Source organism: Carassius gibelio, chromosome A12, assembly GCF_023724105.1.
Source record: "Carassius gibelio isolate Cgi1373 ecotype wild population from Czech Republic chromosome A12, carGib1.2-hapl.c, whole genome shotgun sequence".
In the NCBI taxonomy this organism is placed as follows: Eukaryota; Metazoa; Chordata; class Actinopteri; order Cypriniformes; family Cyprinidae; genus Carassius; species Carassius gibelio.
Genome location: NC_068382.1, coordinates 8,868,720 through 8,896,151, shown reverse-complemented (window position 1 = coordinate 8,896,151; position 27,432 = coordinate 8,868,720). Strand labels below are relative to the sequence as shown.

The 27,432-nt window shown below is 36.2% G+C and overlaps 1 protein-coding gene across 6 annotated transcripts in view; it reads right to left on the bottom strand.

The window, feature by feature from the left end:
- Positions 1-27,432, bottom strand: part of tanc2b (tetratricopeptide repeat, ankyrin repeat and coiled-coil containing 2b) — a 128,875-nt gene that overhangs the window by 64,203 nt on the left and 37,240 nt on the right. For 5 of the 6 annotated variants that reach the window (XM_052611075.1, XM_052611077.1, XM_052611078.1 and 2 more), the window contains exons 3-4: positions 11,852-11,923; positions 8,967-9,158 (exon numbers count right to left, since the gene is read on the bottom strand). In XM_052611075.1, coding sequence (XP_052467035.1) covers positions 8,967-9,158; positions 11,852-11,923 — 264 coding nt within the window. Of the gene's footprint in view, positions 1-186; positions 554-8,966; positions 9,159-11,851; positions 11,924-27,432 lie in introns of those variants that run through there. The other variant, XM_052611080.1, reaches the window with a different exon arrangement.

Sequence of the window (27,432 nt, the reverse complement as noted above, 5' to 3'; positions counted from 1 at the left end):
GTGCAGCTCATAGCCGCTAACTCCTACGACACCCATTCATTTCTTTAGATACCAGCGTCTCAAGCAGTTTAGCACAGCTAGAGAGCTATTACGTGTGTGTTTATGTGCGTGTAGAAGGAGAGAGATGGCAGAAAGCGAGAGAGGTTAGGTAAGGAGATAAGTAGAGGGTGGGGTTCGGAGGCTCACCATGCTCAACCCAAATCCCGCATTGGGCTGGCAGGCGGGTGTAGATCTGTCCTCCCTTTCCGTCCACGGACACGCACAGCCCCTGCAAGCGTCTCAACGACGGCCAGCTCATCCACTCACGTCCGAACGCACACCAGGAGGTATCTCCTCAAGAAGGTCCAACGGAGGAACGAGGGTCGGAACGGGAGAGCAGCTTAGTGGACAGGCATCAGGGAAGAAACATTCCTCGGGTGTCGGCGGACGAAAAGAAAGACGTAAAAGCAGAGTCGTTCCCCCACGCACTTTCCAGAAGAACCTCGCACACGGTGAATCCCTTCGACAGGACTGGAGAGAACGGTGGTTGATGTGAGCCGAGGGAGGGAGAGAGAGAGAGAGAGAGAGAGAGAGAGAGAGAGAGTGTCTAACGCTACAGTCCATGAATGGTGCAGTGCTGCTGTTGTCATGGTAACCACCGGGGAGGAGGCTGGTAAAGTGGTGAGGGGGAGAGAGAGAGAGAGAGAGAGAGAGAGAGAGAGAGGAGGTGGTTTGCAGAGGGACACTGGAGCTCTGGGATGAGTATGAAGAGACTGGAGAAACTGGAGGCTCTGGGTGTGATGCTTCAGCTGGAGTGACCTCATGTTACCCTTGAAAATGCCATTAAACGCCCTTTTCTTCTTCTGGTCCATTCATCAAATTATCAGTCTATGTTTATCTCACACTGTCACCTTATCTGCCCCTGCTCTTTATTTTTGAATACATTCATTCATTCATACAAATACAGAGTGACAAATTATTAAAGCGGAAACTGTTAATGGGTTAGTATCAACTGTGCATCTGTTTGTTTGTTTGTTTGTTTTCCTTCATTAAATTGAAAGCTAGTGGTGTCCAATGTTGGTTTGGTGCACATTGACTTTCTCTGCATGGACAGTGTTGAAACATACTAAACAAAATAAACTCTTATGGTTATTTTTTATTCAAAATTATAAATAATACATTTCCATTTTCTCTTTAGTTTAATTAATATTATTTTTTGTGTTTTATTATTTTTTTGATATGATTTTTTAAAATATGTTTTATTAAAATATTTAGTTAAACAAAATAAAAATTGGAAATGTTTCCTTGACAAATAGCTATGTATATATATATATATATATATATATATATATATATATATATATATATATATATATATATATATATATATATATATATATATATTATATTTGATCATATATATATATGATCAAATATAATGTATTTAATTTCAATTAATATTTATTTCCAGTAAAAAAAATTATGATTTTTTATTTTTAATAATACTTTTTTTTTTTTACTGACATGCTTATTGTCAATGATCATATTGTAGAGATCTGAAGTAAGCAGAAAGTAAATAATAAATAAATAAATAGTTAGTTGGTTTTGGGTGAAGCGTTCCTTTAACAGGCGACTGTTCTCCTGTTGTTTGGTGGTTTGACTTCACTTCTCTCGATGAGTTATGAGTGTCTTAATGACGTGTAGAGATCATTAGTGACTCCTGCTGCTCTCTCTAATGTGCTGTTTGAAATGTTCTTGTACTTGTTCTCTTGTTCTTTATCCAAACCTGACATCCAGAGCGCTTGAGGAATGATCCGCTTTAAAAAGTGACATGTTTACTCACACATTTCTCCATTCTCTTGGTGAGCATTAATGGAAGAGAGCAGGGGTTTTCAACGGGCGGTCGGCGCGACACTGCAGGGGTCTGCCAATTATTGTTTGATCTCAGATTAATTTGCGTGAAAAACAAGCTTTATATAAAAACAAAGTATTAAGTTAACTTCAACCAAATCTGAAGTTTTTTTTTGAAGGTTTTGTGTCGGTAAGATTTATTTGATCAAAAATACGGAAAAAAACTATTATATTATGATATATTATGACGACTTAAAATATCTATTTTCTATGTTAATATACTGTAAAATGTTATTTATTTCTGTGATGCACAGCTGTATTTTCAGCATCATTCCTCCAGTCTTCAGTTACACATGATCTTCAGAAATCATGAAAATATAACGATTTACTGCTTAAGAAACATTTCTGATTATTATCAATGTTGAAAACAGTTGTGCTGCTTAATATGTGTGATTTTTTACATTTTTAAAACAATATTTAAGGTCTTCACTGTCACTTTCAATCAATTTAATATTAATATATGCATTTAAAAATGAAAACAATTATATATAAACAAATAATAGGATTTAACAGAAAAAAATAAATGACGTCATGTTTCACATTTCTGCTTCTAAATCCAAAAATTGACCCGATACATTCTATTGTAACTAACCTTAATTGTTTTTAGTTTTTTTAAATGAAGGAGAAAATTGTTTGAAAATCATTCTGTGGTAATCAGCACTGTCACAAATGGCATAGATTAAGTTTCACTAAGAGTATTCCTTTTAAACTAAATTTAGATCATACAGAACATATCCTGCTCAATCCTTTCCCAGGACACAAACTCATGGTCTTGTTGTTGCCAGCGCTGGATGCTCTTGAATAAAGACATAAAATATTTAAGATCAAGGAGCCTGAACGCATCAGTGATTCAAACAAACTGTGCAGCCTGGCCAAAATGTGACTTGAATGCTAATTTGCATTCTGGCCAAAATGTAACGTAACTTTCCGGCAGCCTTGATTTCACTCTCTGCATTGTATTTGTTCTGGTAAAGCGGACATAGATTTATGGGTTTAATATCACTCGATGTCTCTCTGTCCTCTGAATGTCATGCACTAGCCCTGCATGATAAACACTTCACTGCACATGCACTGTATGTTAGGGAGAGCACACTGCATGCTGCACTGCATTACAACTATTATTTCCCCCCAAATTTAAGGACAAAATCAATTGTGATCGAGTAAAGCTGAATTGCATTTCACTGGGTCAAATTATACACATGCAACTGCATGCATTTAAAATAATGGATGGTATGATTGAGCATCCACAGGGACCTGGAGACGCAATGCCATATCAATATCAGCATCACAATATAATAATGTACAACAACATATGTTCATAGCTCCATGAAGAACTTTTAACATCCAGGGAAACTTTCCATTGCAAAAAAAAAAAAAACTTTTAGAAACTGATCACTGAATGGTTCTGTGTTAAACCAAAAATGTTTTTGTAGCACTGCTAAAATAAAAAAATAAAAAAAATAAAAACTTTTATTATTAAGAGTGTATAATGAATCACTACCTAATGGCATTAAAACAACGCTGCTGCTTCTTCCTTCATCAGTGCCTGCATTTTTCTCCTTTTATGAGCTCTTCCTCATTCAACTTCATCATTTATCACTCATCTTTTTATCATTTAGACTCATTCTCACTCCAGTTCCTCTTCACCTGAGCAGAATTCCAGCCATAAATGTCACATTTCCATTTATCTGAACAAATGACTGGCTTCGGGAGGATGTGGAGGGGAGCAGGAGGACGGGGTTGTAATTGGCAAGCGATTTTGAAGAAGCCAAAGGAGATGAAGTGAAAAAAGACAAGCTTTCAGGTTAGACGTTTGTGAGGTCGTTTCTGAGCCGACCTCGTTTACTCCTGCTTTTAAAACGATAGTGCAACCAAAACTGAAAATTCTCTTACATTCACTCATGCTTTTTTTATTTTTTATATTTCACGTCCAAGTGGATGGGACCACACAAAACAAACCCAACTGTAATCAACACCCCATTTGATCAATCAAGAGTGTCAGAAAAATACTAACACGTTTATCTTTTAATCTTTAAATCATCGGTAGGAAAATAAATGTATTATTGTTTTGTTTTGTTTTTTCAGGAAACCAAATGTCCCTCTACTCGTAGTCAATCATGTAAAGCTGAAGTCCACATAATCCAGAAACTAGACTAAAATAAGTGAGAATTGTGCTTCAAACGTGTTTGCTCTTGAGGTTTGTTCTCGGTCACAGGAGACATAAGTTACTACGAGGTGTAAACTGCATCGTGTCTCACCCGACCACCTGAGAGGGATTTCAGGTTAATCTATTTTTAGTATAATCTTTCTTCAAGGATGCAGGGAGGAACCAGTTGCTCTCAAGAGGAGTTAATGAGAATCCAAAAAAGAGCTAATCATTGCATTGTAATTGTAGTATGGATTGAAGAGTAAAAGTGGACGCAGATCGACAGCAGAAGAGGAGGCATAATTTCATCAGGCCAATTAATTGGCATTGAGGGAAAATGTAATTTTGCCTCTTTCCTTCGAGATCTATAGGGATAGCAGTAAGGCTATTGATTGTGGTAGTTAATTTGGGTTTGGAACAGGAGGGTGCAGGCGTGAGGCTTGATCTTCAGAGAAGTGAATCCTGTTATTCAATTGGTGGAAATCAGCAACATCGGTGGTCACGCTACAGCAATGCTTCTCAAAAAAGAGTCAAAGATTAGTTCTGATTGGGTCACGGAGAGCAGGAAAAATAAAAACAATCATTAATGGATAATAATAATACAATGCAACATGCATAGTAAGGGAAATAAATGCTATATATTCATATTTTATCTGTGTTATGAATATGAGTTCATTTTGTACTGAGTGCTATCCAATAAAAACATATATATAATGAATCCAGTACAGGCGAATGGACAAACAAACGACTCTGAGTCAATTATTTTGAGTGATTTGAAAATATCCAGTACAATCAGTGCAGTTTTGATGTCTCTTATGAGTTTCTTCTTTCCTGTGAATCTAAAACATATGATGCAACTGGAATCACAAAATACACAGCATGACCGTGTAGCCCAATTCCCAAAACAAGTGACTCTTATGAGCTCAGAAAGATGAGTTACTCATCTGAAATTCGGTATAATTTACAGCATTAGCAGAGAAAGAATTTCCTACACAGTGAGTCAGAATCCATTGAATTAAATCTGATGGATGTAGATCAGAATGAAATTGACAAAAGTGCCTGTGGCTCAAGTAACACAATATATATAAATGTGTATATATATATTTCAAAGCTGCTTTGTGGAATATTGGAGTAAATGTTAAATCCTTACATGTTTTATTTGGTATTTATTATTTATTAAAAAAAAAGAATCTCAAGAGTATGACATCATATCCCATTAACCACATTCATAATTTTGACTTTAAATGCATTTTGAGGAATGAACAAGTTGTCTCTCAAATGCACTGTGGCCCTTATTTCTTATACCGCAGTACAAAATGATAAAGCGGTCTCAACAGACCACACATACAGCTTCATGAAATCTTCAATAAATCAGCTAAGCCACATCGGGGTGCTATATATCAGACTTTGTTATGCTCAGAGGTGAATTAAGTGCCTCCCTGCAAGCTTCAACGTCAAGTTAATTGACGTCGCAGCTGTGCACCTGAGAGAAACAGAATTCAGTCCGCAAAAAACAAAGACCTCGTGGCATTTACAATCAAGAACTGCTGGTTGTCACACCTTCACTACTCGCTGAGGCTGAACTGATGGAGGAGGGACGCATCGGACCCCCTGCCTCGTACCGGGAGGCTTAAATCAGGATCTGATTGATTGGTTAAAAAGGTCACTGCTCTCTTGCTGGGCTCTGTTCAAATGTGAAGGTAAAGAGATGGATACAATCTGCCGTTTTCTCCTTTCCTTCACCAGTAGGTAATCACCCAACAAATGGAATGAAGTAGATAAGAAGGAGAACAAAAGAAAGAGGCGAGCGAAGAGGATGGGATGGGTCACTTTTATTGATACGATAACAGACACCAGATATGAGATTATGAGAGGAGAAAAGGGGGAAAACGGATTTAGAGAAAGTTGCGAGCTAGACTCAAAACCAAATTTCCCACATGAGCACCACAACTCAATGTGTCAAATAGGGCTGGACGATTAATCGAAAAGTAATCAAAACCGAAATTTAGAACCTTTAACCGACGCAATTTTCCCATGTCGGATATTTTGACTTTTTAATCCTGTTAATACTTCCCCCTTAAAAGCATACTACTACGTGTGTAGCCACATGATTTTGCTCCGTCCAGTCAGTCGCATAAAAGCAAAACACGGAGGTGAACGCCGGTTCAACACATACTGATGGCCTTGTGTCTTCACTAAACTTTGTCAGTTGTATTTGTTTTAGGTTTGGACATTCAAGCGATTAGACGATCGGATGTGTATTATTATTTCGAGCTCCCATGTTCGTGCAGATGCATTGTGGCACGAACACTCATATGAACAGTAGCTGTGAAGATCGCGCACACAGAGGAACCCAGAAACTTAGAATCTCAAAACGTATTATCTGAACATCTGATCCATGTTAAAAGTTACACTACAACTTACTGAATGTATAGTATAGCATGTAATCACTCAACGAGTGTTTCAACCACAGAAAGACAGCAGCTAGAAGATGATAACAGCAGAAAATCCACTCACTAGTGCCCATAAACTAGCGAGAAAAATGTAATGCAAAAATTACATCTATATATTAACTCATAATTGCTTTTTTATTATAATTAATAGAAAGTTATTATAAAAATTGTCTAATATAAACTTGTATACAAAACAATTGTTAGGGTTCCCTGTAAAGTTTAGTTTAGAACAATTTAGAACCCTAACGGACAATAAGTCTGCAGAAGATGATCTCAAAGAGCACAAAAGAGTATACAAATGAAGAGGATCAGATAGATAACGATGTGCCAAATTGTGCAGAGCTTTGTACGTAAGGAGTAAAATTTCGCAATGTACATGAAACGGACAGGAAGCCAATGCAATTGGAAAAGAATCTGAGATTCACTATATGATCAAAAGCACTATCCTAGTTGCTGAACTCTGGATTAGCTGTAATAAATGAAGTTGTTTTCCAGGAATACCAAATAAAAAAGAGTTACAAAAATCAATCTGATCAATCAATGGATAAGCAATTCAGTGCTATGTTGGAAATAGGGAAGAACGAAGCCTAGCAATGTTATGTAGAGGGGAAAAAAAATGCAGAACGTGAAATATTAGTAATATGAGAACCAAACGAAAGCAAACCATCCAGTATAACACCAAGACTTTTCACCTGGGTAAAAAAATGTCTGGGCAATTATCAATAACCAAGGTAAAGGATTGAGTTTTAGATAAAACAGAAGCCACAAGGAAATGTACAGCATCAATGGCATTTTCTTTTCCTCTTGCCTCCGTATAATGCATATCAAAGTGATGTTTATAAGTGCAGCTGCTTAGTTAATAGTGCCTTTTACAAGGAAAATCTATCTCGCTGCTGTTCCATGAGCGCCACCTGCTGTCAGAGAGTGAATCTGCATTTCATTCAGTCTGCTGTTTTTGTTGACTACTGTCAAAAAATAAATGTATATATACTGTAATGGCTTATATGGGAAAGTGGATAAAGATGCACAGACACACCTTGATTATGTGTACAAAAATGGAAATATATTGAAATATATAATATATAATGAATATTTCCCAGCGCTTTTGCCACTGTTGACCAAGGGAAAACAAAATAGTGGGGAAAGGTGGCAGGAAGAGAATTGATGGAATTAGAGGAAAAAACATTGGACAAAAATATGAAATATTATATAATAAATAATATTATCAAAATAGATATATATAAAAGAGCCATCTTCCCTTACAAAGTCTTGGAACCATTTGAAAAAGTGGAACAGATGCAAATCTATCCTTGTATATAAAAGATCATTCATTTTATAATGTATTATTTTGACTGAACATATAACTGCAGTGAATTGTTTAATTCTTAGTCCGCGGTATGCTTCCGCTCCAATATAACAGGACAGTTCTCAAATGCAAACGCAACACCTTATTAGGTTCTCATGAATATGCAGAAAATGGATGAAAAATGGGATGAAACGGCGCTCATAAAGAGGCCTGACTTTCATTATCAGAGATGAGAAGCTCCCTAACGCTGCTTCCACTGGAGAATAACAAATCAGCTGGCAAAAACACACTGCAATTAATGCTGGGAGCGAATGAAGAAGACCTCCAAATTGGTAAGAAAGAAAACTTTTCTGCTGCTCCTAAACAAGGTTTAGATGACTCTCTAACCATTCATCTTTAAGATCACTTACTGGAATTAAACTCTTAAGGTTATTAACATATGTTATGGTTTGTTGGCTCGAACATTAGAGCACTATTTTTCTCATTTCCCCTCTCTTTATATGAATGAAGCTGCTGCCATTTTGTTTTCTGTAAACTATAAAGCACAAAGTCCAAACTCTGAAACGAATCATCCAATCTGGATGAAACTGAACCCTGAATCAGTGCAGTAAGAGACATTAACATCACAAAGAGCAAAAGCAGAACCAATGAGTGACTCATATCAACAACACCGCTGTCCTTTTCAGCAAAACTCCCACAATGCACTTGATTTCACAGCAGACGAAAGTGCAAGGACATGCTCTTCTTGATAAGACTGTGAGAGTCATGGTATAATGACAACTCTTATTTTTTTTAAACCAGAATTCAGACACTTTCATATTTGGTAAATAATTGCAAACTAACACACAAAAAACACACAATGATTAAGATGACATTATGATGCTTAAACATGTATTTGTTCAAGCTTTAACTGGAACATGAGGGTGGCACACCCTAGTGGACACATCCTACACTAACTAGGGGCCCTAAACGTATTTGGACACCCAAAGCGCAGATTTGGAAATGCATAATATTTTGTATTATATAGCAAAAATGTAAACTCATTAATCTTCTCAAACAAAAGATTTCAGAAGTTGTTTGATAGATTTTGAATGTTCTTTGAAATGTATGTGATGGTATTATCTTTGTCGGCGTTAGGAGTTGTGGCGTCATGACTGAGAGAGTTCAGTACCTGTGTCTGTGCTGAAGACCGTCCTGACAGATGGTGGTCTTGAGCTGGAGGTCTGGTGGGTGAGCAGAGGCGATGAGGGCAGAGATCGGGACACTCCCTCCATCATTCGGATGTGCTGCAGACCCTCAGTCATGGAAAGTGGAGGCACAGCATAGTCCCCCTCAAAGGCACAGTCACTGTCTATACTGCCACCTACAGGATTGGAGGACACATAAAATAAAGAAAGGAGCGAATTCTCAAACTTTGTGTGTGTACGGGAACAGTACTCAGCAAAATTTAGCTGTCTTTTTGTGTTTGGGATCTGCTATTTTTAACCAAAATAATATTACAGCAACCAAAAACTTAGTTGGTCTGCAATTTTATGTAAACCTCCTTCGCCAGAGTCGTAAGGTTTTGTTTATGTTTTGAAGACTACTTTGCAGAGCCCGCTTGAAGGGTTGCCATGTCCATTTATTATAAGCAATGCTTATTAAGCATCTTTGGGCTTGGCTCATAAAACAACCAGATTCATGGAATTAGTAAAGCAGGCAGGTGCATTTCACTAAATGTTGATATGTAGTTCATTTCCAAGACATCACATTTGGATTTGAGTTTATTATGGGCTTGTTCTTATCTGTTGTTGTTGTTGTTGTTGTTTTTTCCCATGAATTTACATGATTTGGGTTTTTTGTTAATTGAATGCAGGAATGGCATCTGTTGAAGACTTTACTAAAGCGCCGTCTGAGATCTTATCGAATTTGTTGTCAAAGTCCAATCGTGGGAACTTATAGAATATTATTTGTTTGGAAAATTTGATAATCGGTTAAAAAATAATGATTTGAAAGCGATTTTGAAACAGAAACTGTGTGAAAAGGAAATTCTTTCTGCAGTAAAGGACACTCCACCTGAGTTGAAGGAAACAGTGAAAATTTTTCAGGTTTATTATTTGATCAAAATAAATACATTTTGGAGACGGATAAAGTAGTTAAAGAACATGAGTTTGATTTGGAAAAATAAAAAAAAGGATGATGTACTTAAACGATGTGAGGTGGAATTATTACAACTTAAACTCAACAGCTGGAAGCTGAAAAATGGTCAAGAGAGTTTGTGTTGCAAGTTTAATGGTTAAAGTTAATTGGTGAAGGTAAATGAACTCCTTATGGTGCACCATAGAATGAAAAAATATATTGCGTACATTTGATGTGGTAATTTAAAATTACTTCTTAAATAAAGCAAGCGTGACCCAGATGTTTTTTTCTCATTGTTTGAGAGTATTGCAGAGGAACGTAATTGGCCTGTTGCGGATGATGCTTCAAAGTGTTATTACGGGTAGAGCTCAAGAAGCTTTTATGGCACTGACAGCTGAGGATCTAAAAGATTATGTCATAGTTAAGTCTACGTTTTTAAAAAAGTACGAATTAGTTCAAGAAACAAATCATCAGCATTTTAAAAACCGGCGGAGAGGATCGCGTCAAACTCATGTAGACGTAAGAAGAGAGTTGACTGTACATTTTGATCGGTGATACTGTACATGAGAAGCGGCGCAAGTACTTTCGAGGAACTGTGAGATTTTGTCCTGTTGGAACAATTTAGAAACATTGTAAATGACAACGTTGCAACTTATATAAATTAAAATAAGCCTGCCACTGTCACAGAAGCAGTCGGGTCGGCAGATGAATTTATTTTGACCCATATAAGTAGATTCGTTGGTTGTGTTGGCCACCAAGGAAACTTTTCGTCACATCCCTCATGGAAATTTGATGCTGTGCCTGTAGTTCGAAAACTGATCAACTTTGTTCAGCGAAAAAACTGCCGTTAAAGTTTGCTATTATTGTTTTGGTTCTGATCACTGGAAAAATTAGCGTCCAATACTGGCAAGGTAACTGAAGTCACGAAACAGAAAGGTAAATTCCGTTGTTCCTACATTGTTAGTAGAGGCGTTGTCAACTTCTCGTAACCTGATAGCATGGACACAGTGCCCAATAAGATTCTTAGAGACACTGGAGCTTCAGGATCCTTTGTTTCTGAATCTGTGCCACCCTTTTCAGCTGCCTCGAGTACAGGGAAAAATGACTGCAGACTTGACAGATTATTTTTAGCATTTAGCCGAAGCGCATCTTACAGTGAACCTGTTGAAATGTGAATGCGCCCAAGCCACAGTAAAGTATTTGGGGCAGGGCATGGTATGTCCTCTTGAAGTGAAGATGTCAGCTACTGAAAGATTTCCTCCTCCATCTACTAAAAAAGAGTTAATGCGTTTTTTAGATCTAGTTAGTTATTACCAAAGTTCTTGTCCAGATTTTTCTACAGTTGTTTCGCCGTTGATTGATTTGTTAAAAGGGTCTACAAAGTTTGAGCGGGCTCTTAACTCTCAAAAGGCTTTTGACGATGTGAAAATGTTGTTAGTGACAGCTTCGGTCCTTATGTCGCCCAGGTTTGATCGACCTTTTAAAATCCAGGTCAATGCAAGTCAGACAAGAACCAGCGCCGTTTTGTTGCAAACAACAGACAAGAGTGGAATATAGTGCCCCTGTATGCTTCTTTTCTCAAAAATGTAATAAACATTAGAGAAATTATTCTGTGATTGAAAAAGAAGCTTTGATCTTTATTTGGGCGCTCCAACACTATGATGTTTATGTCAGAGGATGCAGAGGTGATGGTATACTCTGACATTTTTGCATTCGTTGCAAAAAGCCAATCAGGTGCGACTTATAGTCCGAAAAATACAGTATCTTGACTCCTGACTTCCCTCTCTTTCTCACGTTAAATGGCTCTAAGGATCCGGATTGCTGGAGATAAAGAGGCTAAGAACCTTCTGATGATGCAACTGAATTATATTTAGCAATGCATAAGCTGTAATTAGGCTAAGTTGTATGTTATGCACAGCTATTTCAATCAGAGCTTACCTGGGCCAGTGAAGTTGTGAAGGGGATCCAAGCTGGAGCTCTGCAGGTCTATGGTCTCCTCGTTCCCGCCATCTGCAGAAGAGGTGCGAGAGAAAGAGCAGAGCGATTGAGCACGAGGAGGAGGAGTGGGTCCTGCTTGAGTCCGTTCCAGCAGATACACCAACTGGGCATCTAGTAACCAGGTTTTAGTGTGCAGGACTCCTAAAAGAGTGCTCGCACACAGACCCTCGACTCTCTTTTGCCGGGACCGGGACTGGCCCCGCATGGTGGCCATGTGGGAAACTGAGGGAAGCTTCCATTTTTTTATCTTCCCCATAATAAGCGATGACGGAAATGGACAGCGCTGCAGGAATGAGAAGCACTGTGCAGGGAAATAATCACGCTGTTGTGGAGTGCTCTACTTTTGTGGGTATGAGAGGAGAGAGAATACAGTGGCTCTATTGTAAATGAGCTGTTCAATGATGGATTAGCATGGAGCTAACGATATCAGGATCAATTACTTTAGGCCTCGGGGGGCTGGAGGGGCCGGTCTGGCCTATTAGGACAAGAGTACGGCATGTCAATGAGGATTAAATTCATCTCTGCAGAACAGACCTCTTTATAGATCTTGATCTGTGGCGGAAAAACTAGGTAAACGTGTCAAATAAGAGCAACCAAATATTAAGTGAAGCAACAAAAGCATCGAGTTGAATGCTTAGATTGACACAAAATGTGCCTTTTTTTTAATCTTCCTTGAATTCTGAAGTGGTTTAATCTGTACAGGAATTACAAATGAAGGTCTGAACCGTGGAAATCAAATTAAAGTGAAATGAATTTTACGCATTTGATGCAAAAAATAAATAAACTAAACACTGTGATCATCAGGGTGCAAAACTAAGCCTAATCGATATGTGAATATTAGCTGCCTGAGGGTCAAGCACTGTACCAGTGCGTACATGAGCGATGTAGGCCAGTGCTGACCTGGTCTCAGACTCAGACGTCACGGACCGCTGACTGAACAGCTGAATCTCCCAATCAGGTCCAAAATAACATTGGACCCCATTGATTTTAATTTATCTACAAACAACATTCAAACACTTCTCAATCTAGCTGGAACGATATGTGTGAGTGTAAATGCTGACAGAACTTTCATTTTTGCGTGAACTGTCCCTTTAAGCCAAAGTATGTGAACTGAATTCTATATATTGTCTTTTGATATAATTCCTAGTTCTATATTGTCTCTGCAAGTCGATAAGTTATGTAACATCTGTGAATTTAATATCCTGCTTCTTTCTGTTCTGTTTGGACTCCACATATTGCTGCTTCCAGCTATATTCTTATATGATAGTGCAAGGCTCTTATGCAAGAATCTATAGATTTCAACACCATCATCTCTGATCATCTTTAAACCAAAACAAGCCAGCTCTCTGTGCCCTTCCCAATCTGTAGATCACTGGCTGTCTGGTTGCAGAAACAGTCATCAGTGAGTCTGTCCTATTCACCTCTATAACCGTCTGGTGTAGTTCGGCCACTAAATCAGGCATTAAAAGTATGCAACAGACAGTCAGGGCTACTGGTGCACTTCTGCCCTCCGTCAGGGACTTACACACCTCCAGACGGAGGATAAGCATAGGAATAACATCATAAGATACACACACACAGATAACACCACATGCAGGAACAAGGACAGTTTCTTCCCACTGGCCATCATCATCATCATCATCATCATCAAAATCTTCATCATCTAGAAAATGCGTTGCATTCCAGTGCAATATTCTCTCTGGCATTATGCAATGAAGATTATGTAAATATACAATTTCTACTGATGCAACTCACCAGAGATACTAAATTGCACCAGAGTGTATTAGGGGAGGGAATCTATCTCACGATTGGATTCGGTTATGATTCGAAGGCCCATGATTCGATTCGATTAACGATGCATCGATGCATCACAATGTTATCATACAGTCTGTGATGGCTGGGAATCTTCAGGCACTTCACAATCTGATTCCAAAACGATTCTTGATCTACATTTTAACCCAATTAATTCCTTTGCACTGCAAATACATCTTTACAACTTTACATCTTAAACAGAATTGCAGTTATATGCTTTTTGTTTATAGTCGGAACCTCTGTCTGTCAGTACTGCCATCTTAAAAATACTGTAGTCTTCACTGGTTTCACAATTCTATTCAATTATGATTATCATTATGAACTCAACATCATGATGCATCACATTCTCAGTTGTCAATATTACTGCACATGGCTACATTTTCATATAAACTTTATATCAATTTTTTTTTGGGGGGGGTGTACAAATGTATAATTAAAAAAACTTGTTTTATTATACAAGCACAGCAGGCTATTTTTCAAAACAATTACTTATTTAAAATAAGTGTTCTTTAAGTGTATTTAAGTTCTAATAAGTGTAATATGTAACAGGTGTCCAGATGTGCTGCTTCAAAAAAAAAAAAAAAAATATATATATATATATATATATATATATATTATTTTTTTTATTTTTTTTTTTACTAATGTCATACAAACCCTTCCAAGTACTGAAAACATTATACCAGACAACATTGCATGACAAAATTTAATTAAAGTGACAATTCATGTTTATGTATTTTCTTAATATACAATACCGTTCAAAATATTGGGTTTGAAAATACTTTTTTTATGTTTTTGAAATACGTCTTTTCTGCTCACCGAGGCTGCATTGATTTAATCAACAACAAAAAAACAACAACTGTAAGACATTGATTTAAAACATCTTATTTTAAATTAAATGTATTTCTGTGATGCACAGCTGTATTTTCATCATCATTCCTCCAGTCTTCAGAGTCACATGATCTTCAGAAATCATGAAAATATGATGATTTGCTACTCAAGAAACATTTATTAATAAAGATTGTTCTGCTTAATATTTTTCTAAAAACAACATACTTATTTTTAGAATATTAAGGATTTATATATATATATATAAAATGTTTTGTTTACGTCTTTACTGATACTTTTAAATTAATTTAACATTTTGCTGGGAGAGAAAAAAAAAAAAAGCTCTTGTGATCCAAAAATGTATTTATCCTTCAGGACAGAAAATCAAGAAAATGTCTAATGCTATCTCAAGGCTGTCAATGCAACATACAGACAATAATTTAATAACAGCTTCACTGAAATGACTGACTGTATTCTGTCCATATCACCGGTGTGAACAACAGAAAGTGTTATTGAGCACTCTCACTTTAAAGTGAACAGATGCACTTGAATGAATCATCAGTGATAAAGCTATAACAGACATCTGTTAAGACAAGAGCACATATATCTAAATTCACTTTAGTCATCCTCTCATCCATCACACACATCTTCCCATTTATGAAAGCACATTCACAGAATATGAAGCTTTCTGTAGAAGTATGCATCAATACAGTGCTTAAAGTGTTCAGGCATAATTTTTTCATTATACATGATTATAGATCCTACAGTGAAATCTGTTATTTTTAATATATGTCTTTAAAGCTCTATATTTCCTAGTATTTAACATATATCTGAAATAGAAAAAAAACACACACACTTTCCTCTTCAACAGCTCTGGTCTCAACAAAATCAATAAAATAAGAGCAGAGAATCAAAATCAGGGTTTTACACACCCTCAGGCCATTCAAGAAGTAGTTGTGTTTGTTTCATCATCAGATTTGGAGAAATGTAGCATTACATCACTTGTTCACCAAGTGATGCTGCAGAGAATGAGTCCAAACAGCTGAGAAAAACAGCACAATATTGCACAGGTAATCTAATTCTGACGGCACCCATTCACTGCAAAGCATCTGATGAAGAAACAAACTCATCTTCATCTTGGATGGCCTGAGGGTGAGCAAATTTTCAGCAAATTTTCATTTTTGGGTGAACTATTGCTTATCCCCTTCCAACTCTATGGGCTGTTTGACAAGTGTCCTTGTTCAGAAACAAATATGAGGCATTTCTTCAGCAGTGTCTCAGTGCTTTGATATATATTTATCCTGTACACTTTTTTTTTTTTTTTTGAGTGTTCATTTATTTTCTCTCACAGCTGTGTTTCAGATTCACGGGCTGAATAATCCCTGAACAGTGGGTGTTTTATCCAGGAAAGCGACAGCTATTTTAATTATTCACAGGTAGAGGCCAATTAGAAGGCAATTGTGCTCTAGTTATAATTGTGTCCTGTGTGTTACATCTGGGAAATCTTGGGGCTTTTTCAGCACAGGAGCTCAATACATCTGCAAACATTTATTTTATTTTTTCATCTGCATTAATTATATTTCCAGACATTAAACAATGGCACATTAGAATGAATCGTTTGGAGGTTCAGCAAACTACAATTACAGCTATAATCACACAAGGTTTTTGTATTTTTGCATCTACTTATCACAAAGTTTGTGAATAGTTTCAAATCATCTAAACAGCAATATACTGTTTAATATACAGTATTGCTTTTTATATATATATATATATTTATATGCTTATTTATTTTGCAAATTTTTCATACTACATGGCTTTTAATTGGTGGACATAGTTAAAAAAATATATTATTTAATATTTATATAATATTTTAATTATAATTACTTATTGCATGTTTGTCACACAACATGGTTTCATTTGGTGGACAAAAGCTTTTACAAATATTAATATTTTGTGATTATTTCTTTTCTGCATGTTTTTCACACCTCATCCCTTTGATTTGGTATGGACATGTTTTTATTTATTTGTTAGTTTATTGCATGTTTGTCACACAACATGGCTTTGATTTGGTAGACACGTTTATTTATTTGTTTGTTTACTGTTTTTCACACCACATGTCTTCAATTTGATAAACTATTTCTTTTTTAATATTAATATTTTGTTTATTTATCTTCTGCATGTTTTTCACACCTCATTCCCTTGACTTGGTGGACACATGATTTTATTTATTTGTTTATTAGATGTTTGTCACACCACATGGCCTTGATTTGGTGGACAAACAACTTCCCTGTATATATTTATACAATGCAATGAAAGATTGTGTTAAAACACTTTTAACCCTTGCACCTAGTTCAAAATTCAATATGCCTCATAAGTAGATGGCCTTCTGTGCAGTTATGGAGAAGGTTCTGGCAGTCTAGCAGGACAGATGACTATGGGTGATCCAGCTCACCTCGAGTGACTACAGCACATCAGACTCGTCCATCAGGCAGATTTTTTTGGATCTGCCACCTACTGAAACTCTGCACAGACGGGCTGCTGGCAGTGACAGGACAGTGATGGACTTGTCAGCCTCAGCAACAGGTCCTCTTCACAAATGAGTTGCTCTTCAATCTGCTCCCTGCAGACAAGGACGAGTGTGTGGAGGTGGAGAGGAGAGAAGCTGACATGAGTGCTGACAGGCTGAATGTGGATCCACTACATTCAAGGCAGGGTGAACGGGCTCTGTTTAAGGGTCTCAGACAGCATATTCACGGGTATAATCTAAATAAAAAAATAAAGTTTTTTTTCTCAGCAGTGTCATAGATCTACGGAGCCCCGCACATGACATGCAAGAATAAAATAGTAGGCTAAATCGTGTGCATGATTTACTAATTAGTTCCCTCAATGTACTAAAACCTGCACGCGATTATTATTGCATTCCTTCGATTTACCATTTTGTTCACTCGATTTATAAATTGTGGTCACGATTTACTAATTCGTTCCCTCAATTTGCTAAATCATGCGTGTTAATTTTGCCTAACAGTTGAGGGGGTCTATAAACATTACATTTCTCAATGGATGTGATTGGATGGTATGGGATGTAATGGGATGAGAAGGGATGTGATGCGAAGCGAAGGGAAGAGAATAATAATTTAGTATCATTGAGGTACTATTATAGATTTATTACTATTTTGAATTAGTTTTTATTCTTATATATTTTATTTCATTTTTATTTTAGTTAACAAAATGGTGTGATTTTGTTGTGTCTGTCTTTTTTATTTCAGTTTCAGTTTAGTTTAATTACTTTTAAGGAAAATTATAAATGCTTTGGTAGCTACCTGAAGTAAAATGTTTATATATTATTTCAGTTTAACTTTTTTATTTGCAATAATTAAAATGTTTTAGTTTTTTTGGCATAGTTTTAATCATTTTAGTTAACTATGATCATGCTGCTAGCAACACCCTAGCAACAAAACAAAAATTGCTGACAACCAATCAGAACAACCTACGTAGCAACAGCACAGAAACACGTTGATGACAACACAGAACACCTTAGCAACAATAAAGCAATTCCCTGACAACCACTTAGAAAAGATTAGCAACACAGTAGCAGGACTGGGCCAGATTCAGAGGCTCATTAGCTCCCTGTGCTCCAGACGCCCTAAATATACAGCACCGAAGGTCTGGAGAGGCTGTGCTGGCCTCAGTTAGGACAGAAATATGGGCATCAGATTAAATTCATCACAGCAACTTTCCTCTTTACAGGCAGTTTACACTGACAGCCATTTAAATGGCTGGAGGTCAGAGAGTTTCAGCTGCTATCGCTGTCTATACCATTGTAGTTTCCTATGGGTTACCGCTAGTAGTCTTTGCATCGATGTCTTCCTGTGAAGGTTAAAGCATGTGTGTGTGTGTGCGTGTGTGTGTGTGTGTGTGTCTCCTGTCCTCAGTGTGACAGCACTGTCTGTCATAACTTACACAATTACCTTCACACTTATGAACAGAGATACACACCATACTGAGAGGCAATGAATGGAAACAACATAAAACTACAAGTAAATAGCCATATGAATTACACTTTGCATTGCATTGTGTTGTGTTTAAGGTTTAATGGAAAAAAGTGAACTTAACGGATTATTTTAATGTAAAATTTACCAGTACCATATTTATTTTTACTGTTGATCAAAAATACAGTAAAACAATATTATTGTGAAATATAATTACAATTTAGAATGACTGTTTTCTGTTTTTAATATATTCATAATTAATATGTACATGCACATTGATATATTATATACATAAATTATATTTTAAGACAGTTGATTATATTGTTACTCTTATCAATTCCCATCAAAAACAGTTGTGCTGCTTAATACTTTTGTGAAGACAGGAAACTTTTTTAGGATTTTTTGATAAACAGAGCATTTATAAGCATTTAAACAGTGTTTCCTTGCATTTTGAAATCTTTTGTACATATTCTGTCACTTTTACTCAACGAAATCATCCCTGATCAATAAATGTATTGATGCTTGAAAAAAATAATAAAATAAATTAATAAATTAAAATAATTAAATATATATATATATATATATAGAGACAGAGAGAGAGAGAGAGAGAGAGAGAGAGAGAGAGAGAGAGAGAGAGATACACACACACACACGTTTGTTTTTGTGAAAAAAGGGGACATCCCATAGGCGTAATGGTTTTTATAATGTAGAAACTGTATATTCTATGGCCCTTCACCAACCCTAACCGTAACCCTCACAGGAAACTTTGTGCATTTTTACTTTCTCAAAAAAAAAAAACTTGTTTCGAAAAAAAAAAAAGCGTTTTGAAAAATGTGGACATGGGTTATGTCCTCATAAGTCACCCTCTCCTTGTAATACCTGTGTCATACCCATGTCATTATACAGAGTTGTGTCCTGATATGTCACAAAAACAAGAGCACACACACACACACACACACACACACACACACACACATACATAAAGAAAGGATGCAAACTAATATTTACTGTATATAAACAGGCTAATGATTAGAAGGAAGTATAATTTTTTTTATATATATTAAGTTAACATTTAGAAAGAACAAGGACTGGACATGAAAAACTGAGCTATTCTGCTTTAATGAGTGCAATAATTTGGGCTTGCTGGTCATATTAGAGTGTGTATGTCTATGAGAAAGCGTTACTCTGTGGGATCCTTATGGTGACGCAGATTTCTGTGAGTGTGTGCGTCAGAGACCGGACTGAGCGATCAGCAGGCGCACAGCACAGCTACACTGCTAACACCAGCAAGAGATGTCAATCCTCGGCAGAAACCGCCAGTAATGCGTCCAAGCAGGCAGATGACAAATGTCCAGTACTGTACTACAGTATCTCAGAGCCAAGCTTACAGAAAGAGGAAATTTAATACTGTACATAGATCATCGAATCGATCAGTTACTGTAAGCATGATACAATACGATACATTTATAAGATGCAAGCTGGGAAAAATCTGAGCAGTTCAGAACCACATGACTGCATCCTGAGAAGCAAGCAGTGAAAGACATTGTTAAAGGAACAATTGCAGTGAATGGGTGCCGTCAGAATGAGAGTCCAAACAGCTAATAAAAACATTACAATAATCTACACCACTCCAGTCCATCAAATAATGTCTTGTGAAGCCAAAAGCTGAAGAAGAAAACAAAAAAAGTCCAAGGCATTTTAACGTTAAACTGTTGCTTCTGGCCAAAATCTATAATAATGCTTCACTAGACATTAACTGATGGACTGGACTTGATTATTTGTGGATTATTGTGATGTTTTTATTAGATGTTTGGACTCTCATTCTGATGGCACCCATTCACTGCAGAGGATGTAATGCAACATTTCTCCAAATCTGTTCCAATAAAGAACCAAACTCATCTACACCTTGGATGGCCAGAGCGTGAGTACATTTTCAGCTAATTACATTTTTGGGTGAACTATTCCTTTAAGAATCTCACTAAGGCGCAGAAGTGGGAACGGCCCGGAATCCCATGATACAATGTCTATTTTGCTTCCTGTGAAGGGTTGGATGTACCAAGTGTTGCAATATGTTTCATCACAGAAGAAGTTAATATGGCGTTGCTTTGAGATGTCATGAGTTATACCCAACCTTCAATCAAGCAGGCATTCTCTTTCAGCCAGACATTTAATTAAACAGCATCAGGTCTGATCCACACTGCAGCTTATTCTTGCCAAGAACCGCCTTTTAGACACGAAGAGATGCCTGACTGACAGAATGCAATCAAGTTGGTAAAACTGAAACAGATTAAACAACAACAACAGATTAGCATATGAAATGATATTTAAATAATGCCAGGGAAGTTTCTAAGGGAAGAAGAAAAACATAGAAAATAGCAAAAAAGTGTGTATATACTGTAATCTGTGCTCAGACTTTCTGCCTCCCCCCAAAAAAGTGTTAAGTAACTATTAATATTAAGTCATTATTTCATGATTATCTACTATACTTGCTACTAAGTTGCACAAAAACTTCAAACACTTTTTAAATTCTAGCAAACTCTGTCAAAAATCGATTCAGTATTGTGATGAAAGAATATTGCAATATACTGCATTGATTTTTCTCCCAATAAAGAGCTTTTATAACAGAAATGCACAAAACACAAAAATGAGAAAGAACAGTAAGCTAGCTAGCCAAACAATCATTACAATAATTATTCATATAAAAATCAATATTCACAAACTGTCACAATAACAGAAGAGGATGACACAGTGGTATCATCAACAAATACATCTTTATTGAAAGGACGTTCAGAAAAGCATGACGTTCAGTGAAAGTCTTGAGATGAAATAGTAAGAGTTCTTTTGTTTTTGCAGATACTGGTTAGCGTAGCAGACAAGCAGCGTGAAGACTGGAACCATAGACAGATTGGAAATAGGAAAGTGTCCAGGGTGAGTAGTCTGGTAAGTCCTTTTTGTCCTAGGCCTATACGAGACCAAAGAGTGTGTGTTTGGTGTTGGCTTTTGAAGAGAGGTTCTGATTAGGGTAATCATAGACAGGTGTGGTGATCGTGGAGTGTGGACAGGTGTGAGGCAGGAGGGATTCTGGGAAATGAAGTGTGCTGAGGCACGACCTTGTGCAAAACAGACCCAAGGTGTTTCTCAATGTCAAGGAAGGATCTTCGGAAGCCCGTATTTCGAGGATGCTACGTCATCGACATCCGTCGAAGGACTGTTCCAATGTCGAGGATACTCGGAATTTCAACCAAGGACTGAGTCCTTCGTTCGAAGAATATCCCATACACAGGAAAGGATGCATATGTGTATCCTTCACGCTCTTCGCGCTCTCAAATCACCCACAATCCTATGCGAGCAGCTTTGCTATCTAACGTTAGTTCAAAAATAAAAAAAATGTTGAACATTAACGTAGTCGGAGCGTTAACGGTTTTTATTTGCGTCACCAAACATTTGTTATAACTGTAGTAAATATAAGTAAAGTTTGACGTTTAAATGCCAGTACAAATTACTACCATATTGATATTGTAAATTATACAAATACAAATGGTTAACTGAACCGGACCTGTCATTTAACAATTGGTTGCGTCATCGGCATTTATTTTATAAATAACTAGTTAAGTTGTCCAAAGTAATTTAATGATACCATTCAAAGTGTTATTCAAACGGACTTTTTCACTGACGTAATGACGCAATTACGTGCACTTGCTAGCCTGTTTAGCATTTACGTTTTCTCCGTATGCTAAAGAGGAGTCTCACGTAGCCTCTGAAGGAAGTGACTTGGAAGGATCAGTCCTACCAAGGAAGTATCCTTGACATTTAGAAACGCCTCCGGAGTCTCAATGTGCCTACTTATACTACACCCTTAAAGTATGTACTCTTTCGAGGAAGAAAAAGTACACACTTTTTAGTGTGTAGTAGAAAAGTAGGCAAGCTTTGGGACATACGATCACATCACACAATTGCGTCTTCAAAGTTCACATTGCTGTTGCAGATCAAATATAACATGGATAACAGTAAATAAATGTTAAATGTTGATTATTAGTAACTCAAACCCCTTTTTGTAAACCTCTCTACCAAACCGTTGATCGTGTGCATCTGACACATTTGTAGTTTTATTCGTGTTTGTAGTTCTGGACTGAATCCTTCACCAAAATGCAATGGATTGTGGGCAATTTTAGCCATAAATCCACACTTCCAAAATCGACCTGAAATAGTATGCTTTGGGACACACTTATTCTAATCTCACATACTATTTAGGATGGACAGTATGAACATTGAGACGCAGGGCATATCCAGTAGGGAGAGTGGGAAGGAATCCTGGAGCTGTGGCAGGTGACAGGCAGTTGAACTGGGAATTACAGTTAGGAAACTTCCAGAGTGACCCCGGCAAGGGATTCAGGGAGCGCCTCCTCAGCCATCACAGGGCAATCAGAGAGTTCAAGGACAGACTTCTTGGCCATAAAAGAGCAGATTGAGGCTTTGGGTTTGGGTTGGGACCTAAGAACCGGTTCTTATTCATATGTTTTAATAGTTCTTATTCAAGTTTTGGTTCCGAAAACGGTTCTGGTGCGACACATGACCAAGTTTCCTGTAAAGGATGTCACAAACCAAATAACAGAAATGCCACCCTGCCTCTTTAATTGCACACTGATTCCAAGGATGTGCGTCTTTAACTACCGAACACATGTTTCCCTCAACTGTACGTGCATTTCATCTGACTGTACATGTACCAGCAGCGTGCAACACCTGCCGCCACTAAATGACATTATATTTGTCCCATATTGTCATTAATATTCATACTGACTTCAGCTTGGACCACTAAACAAATAGACTGCTACTGTTATGCAAGTATGAGGGTTAGATTATTTAGTGTACAGGTCAATTCAAGAGTGATAAACAAAGTGATAGGAAATATTAATATTAAATGTTTAAATGTGGAAACCACTCATTGCATCACACCATCACCTGACTGCATTATTATTTGTAAAATAGGGGCTTTATGGAGAGTGTGTATACATTGAAAGGTAACGGTCATTGTAGAGGGAATGCTGGGGTTACAAATGATGAAGAGGGAAAAGACGAAGACGGTTCCCTTTATAATGTCACAGAAACTCCCATATAACCAATGAGACTGACAACACTGTTCAATTACTCTCTTATTTACACTGAATTTGTTAGTGCCGAAATTGAGTTGCAATTGCGAAATCAATGCATTTGTGACTGTGATTGGATTCAATCACAGCAAACTGTTCAAAAAGGGAGTGGATCTATCACTTTCACAATTAGTTCATCTTGGCAGCTGTAAAAGGAAAAAAACATATCAGAGGTTTCCATATGTAAATTTCATTTCTAAAGATGTTTGCCAATCATAGCTAAGGCGTCTTGAAGATTTTTAGAAGACAAGCAAGCCACTTTAAACCAAGAGTTTAAATCAGAGGCCCAATATTTCACGTTGTTTAGAGGTATTTTATTATAATTCTGGTACAATTTTTTTTAACATAACCAAAAATAATATATAATTTAAATTTAAAATATTAAAATGTTTTCTTTATCATTTTGGACATCTTTATTTACCCTTGACTGTCGGAATAATTTTGAATAAATTATAATCTAAAATCTTTATTTTTGGGAGAAAAGGTTACTTGTGAACTACTGATTCACTGACTGTTTTATTCTGTCTTTACAGCTTTTAAAACTCTTTTAAAACAGTAGGATTAAAAAAATATATATTTTTTAAAGAATTCTCTTCTGCTCTTCTGCTTTTAAATATTAATAATAATAATAATAATAATAATAATAATAATAATAATAATTATTATTATTATTATTATTATTATTATTATTATTATTATTATTAACAAAATGTTGAGCAGCAAATCATAATATTATATTGATTTGATTTCTGAAGGATCACGCGACACTGAAGACTGAAGCTGAAAATTCAGCTTTGATCACACACTGTCAAAACAGATAAAAGAAGCAGACCTTTCTCCTCAATGTATGAAATGTCCCTCTGTTTCATCTCATCTTCTCTGAATGTGACTGAATCACTTCTCGGGCTCAATACAGAAGTCCTTGATGGTTCCAAGCCTCTTTTGATCTGGCTAAATAGCAGAAATCCAATATAACCGACATTATCACAAAGTTACATCCACCTGAAATTAACAGCATTTGTCCATTCCTGAACTTTCAAAACACACACATCTGTCCTCATACATGTGGCTGGACGATTTTGAAGTACATGTACATATAAAGATGCAAACGCAAGGTAATACAAAGAGGAAAAGGCAATTAGAGGAAGAGAGACTGAAAAAAGCAGATGGAAATACGTGGGAAAGTTTGAAATGAAGTGCCATTTTAATAGCTGAATGTCATCATTATGTGGGTCAAGGGCACTAAACAGGCAAAGAGAGACCATGAAGCACTTCTACTGATTAATGTATGTGAGTCCTATAGGTGTATATAAAGAAATAGAGACAGAGCATGAGAACTTTGAAACTGCAAACAATTCTAAAGTACATTAAAATAGCAAAGTCAAATGCTTATCGTTACCATATCAGAGCGACTGTCTGGTTTTACCGAAGTAACAGCTGCGTCTGGATGGAAATCACAGCAGTAACAGAGTCAGAGTGCACAGGCTGAACTGGTCCAACAGGAAACAAGGTTCCTTTTATAATTTTTTTTCCTAAATTCTGTCTTTTCTGTTTTAATTGTTCTAAATTCAGTTTTTAAAGCGATAGTTCACCCAAAAATGAAAATTTGATGTTTATCTGCTTACCCCCAGGGCATCCAAGATGTAGGTGACTTTGTTTCTTAGGTAGAACACAAATTATGATTATAAGTTCCAGTCGTTGCCGTCTCTCAGTCGTAAGATGCATGGTAACAGAATCTATGAGAGTAAAATAAACATGCATGGACAAATCCAAATTAAACCCTGCGGCTCCTGATGATACATTGATGTGTAAAGACACAAAAAGATTGGTCTGTGCAAGTATCTGAACAGTATTTATATTGTTATTTTACCTCTGATTCACGCAATTTCCGAACTGTTAGAACTCTAGAACAGCAGAAGGGGCCTGATGTATCTTCTTCTTCTTTCTTTATGGTGGATCGCAGAATTATACGTGCATTATCACCACCTATCTCTCAAATGGACCATTGACACTCTATCTACAATCTTAATTAGGAGTGTCAATGGTCCACTTGAGAGATAGGTGGTGGATTTGTCTGTGCATGTTTTTTTTTTTTTTTACTCTCATAGATTATTTTACCATTTGCCATGGATTGTACGACTGAGAGACTGCAACGGCTGGAGCTTATAATCATAATTTATGTTCTACTGAAGAAACAAAATCACCTTCATCTTGGATGATCTGGGGGTAAGCAGATAAATATCACATTTTCATTTTTACTATCCCTTAAATGGTTTAATTGCATTTTAATAATAATAAAAAGGGTGTGTAATCAATTGAGTTCATGAACACAATTTGTTAACATTTTGACAATAATAGGGCTTATAAATATTTTATTTTTCTGAATTCCATGTTAAATGGTTAAATTAAATTTTAGAATAAAGAAAAGTCAAATTAATCAAATTCATAAAGTTTAAACATGAAACAATAATTTATTAAAATTTAAACAACAATATGGATTTTTTTAAATGTGTTGTATTATTTATTTTCAGAAATTCTGAGTTGTCTGTTTATTCCGTATTGTTTTATGATTTAATACAAATTTGCTACAAAAAAATTGTAATCAACTGAATGCATAAAACTTAATTTTATCAAGATATTAATATTTTAATATGTAATTAAATTAATTCATGAAACTTAACAGGTTATTAAAATTTTAACAATAAAAGGGCACTATGAAATGTTAATTTTTCAGAAATAAAGCATTGTTTTCACTTTTCTAAATTCCATGTTTAATGATTTAACTAGATTTTATAATAAAAATGTCAGATCATTACAATTCATAAAGTAAAAATAGTAATAATAATATTTTTTTACAATCAACATGGCAATATCGATAAATGATTTAAAATTTTACTATTAAAAACTGTGATAGTCAAATGAAATGTAATCAAATATTAAATCTGATCAATTCCTTTTATTTATTTATTTATGTATGTATTTTTGTAAACAACAGAGACATATCCAGTCATTCTAGGTTTTTGCGATAACTGAATTTATCGTAAAATCAAGCATACTCCGCAATTTTCACAAGAGCTTGCAATTTTTCGCAACTGCCACAGACTTTACACAGATTTTGGTCTTAGACCCGTCCCATATCTGCATCTTTACTACCCAGACAGCACAATTACATCTGTAAGACGTCTACTAAAGATCTGGGAAACATCTTCCATTTACACTGATAAACGACTCCGAAACAGTTTTACATGCATTCTAATAAATGTCTATTTGACATTTATGACCGGAAACGTCTTAGAAACATATTAAAGATGAGCAAACACTCTAAAAATACACCTTGCCTATGTAAATGCAGACATCATATAGACATCTCTGAGATGTTCATGTTTGATTAGGGTGAGTGCTTTACTCTTACTTCTCACAGTTTAATGGCACTGGTGACCTCAAATGTTATTCTGGAAACCTACAAATAGAAGAATGCTGTCTGTAGTATAATTTCACTACAAAACAATAAGAAATGCCACAAATATCACTAGAAAATTTTGAGAAAAGCCACAGCAAAATCAGTCATTTTAGTCCGCAAAAATGAGAAAAAAGTCCATCAGCAGGCTTTAGGTTTGTTCACAGACTTTTGATTAAGTGCACAGCACCATTATTGATTCATTCATCCAAAATGTGTCAAATTCCACAACATTCTTTCTGATTTATACATTAAACCCAACATTTATGACTAGATTCCTGTGAAACCCAT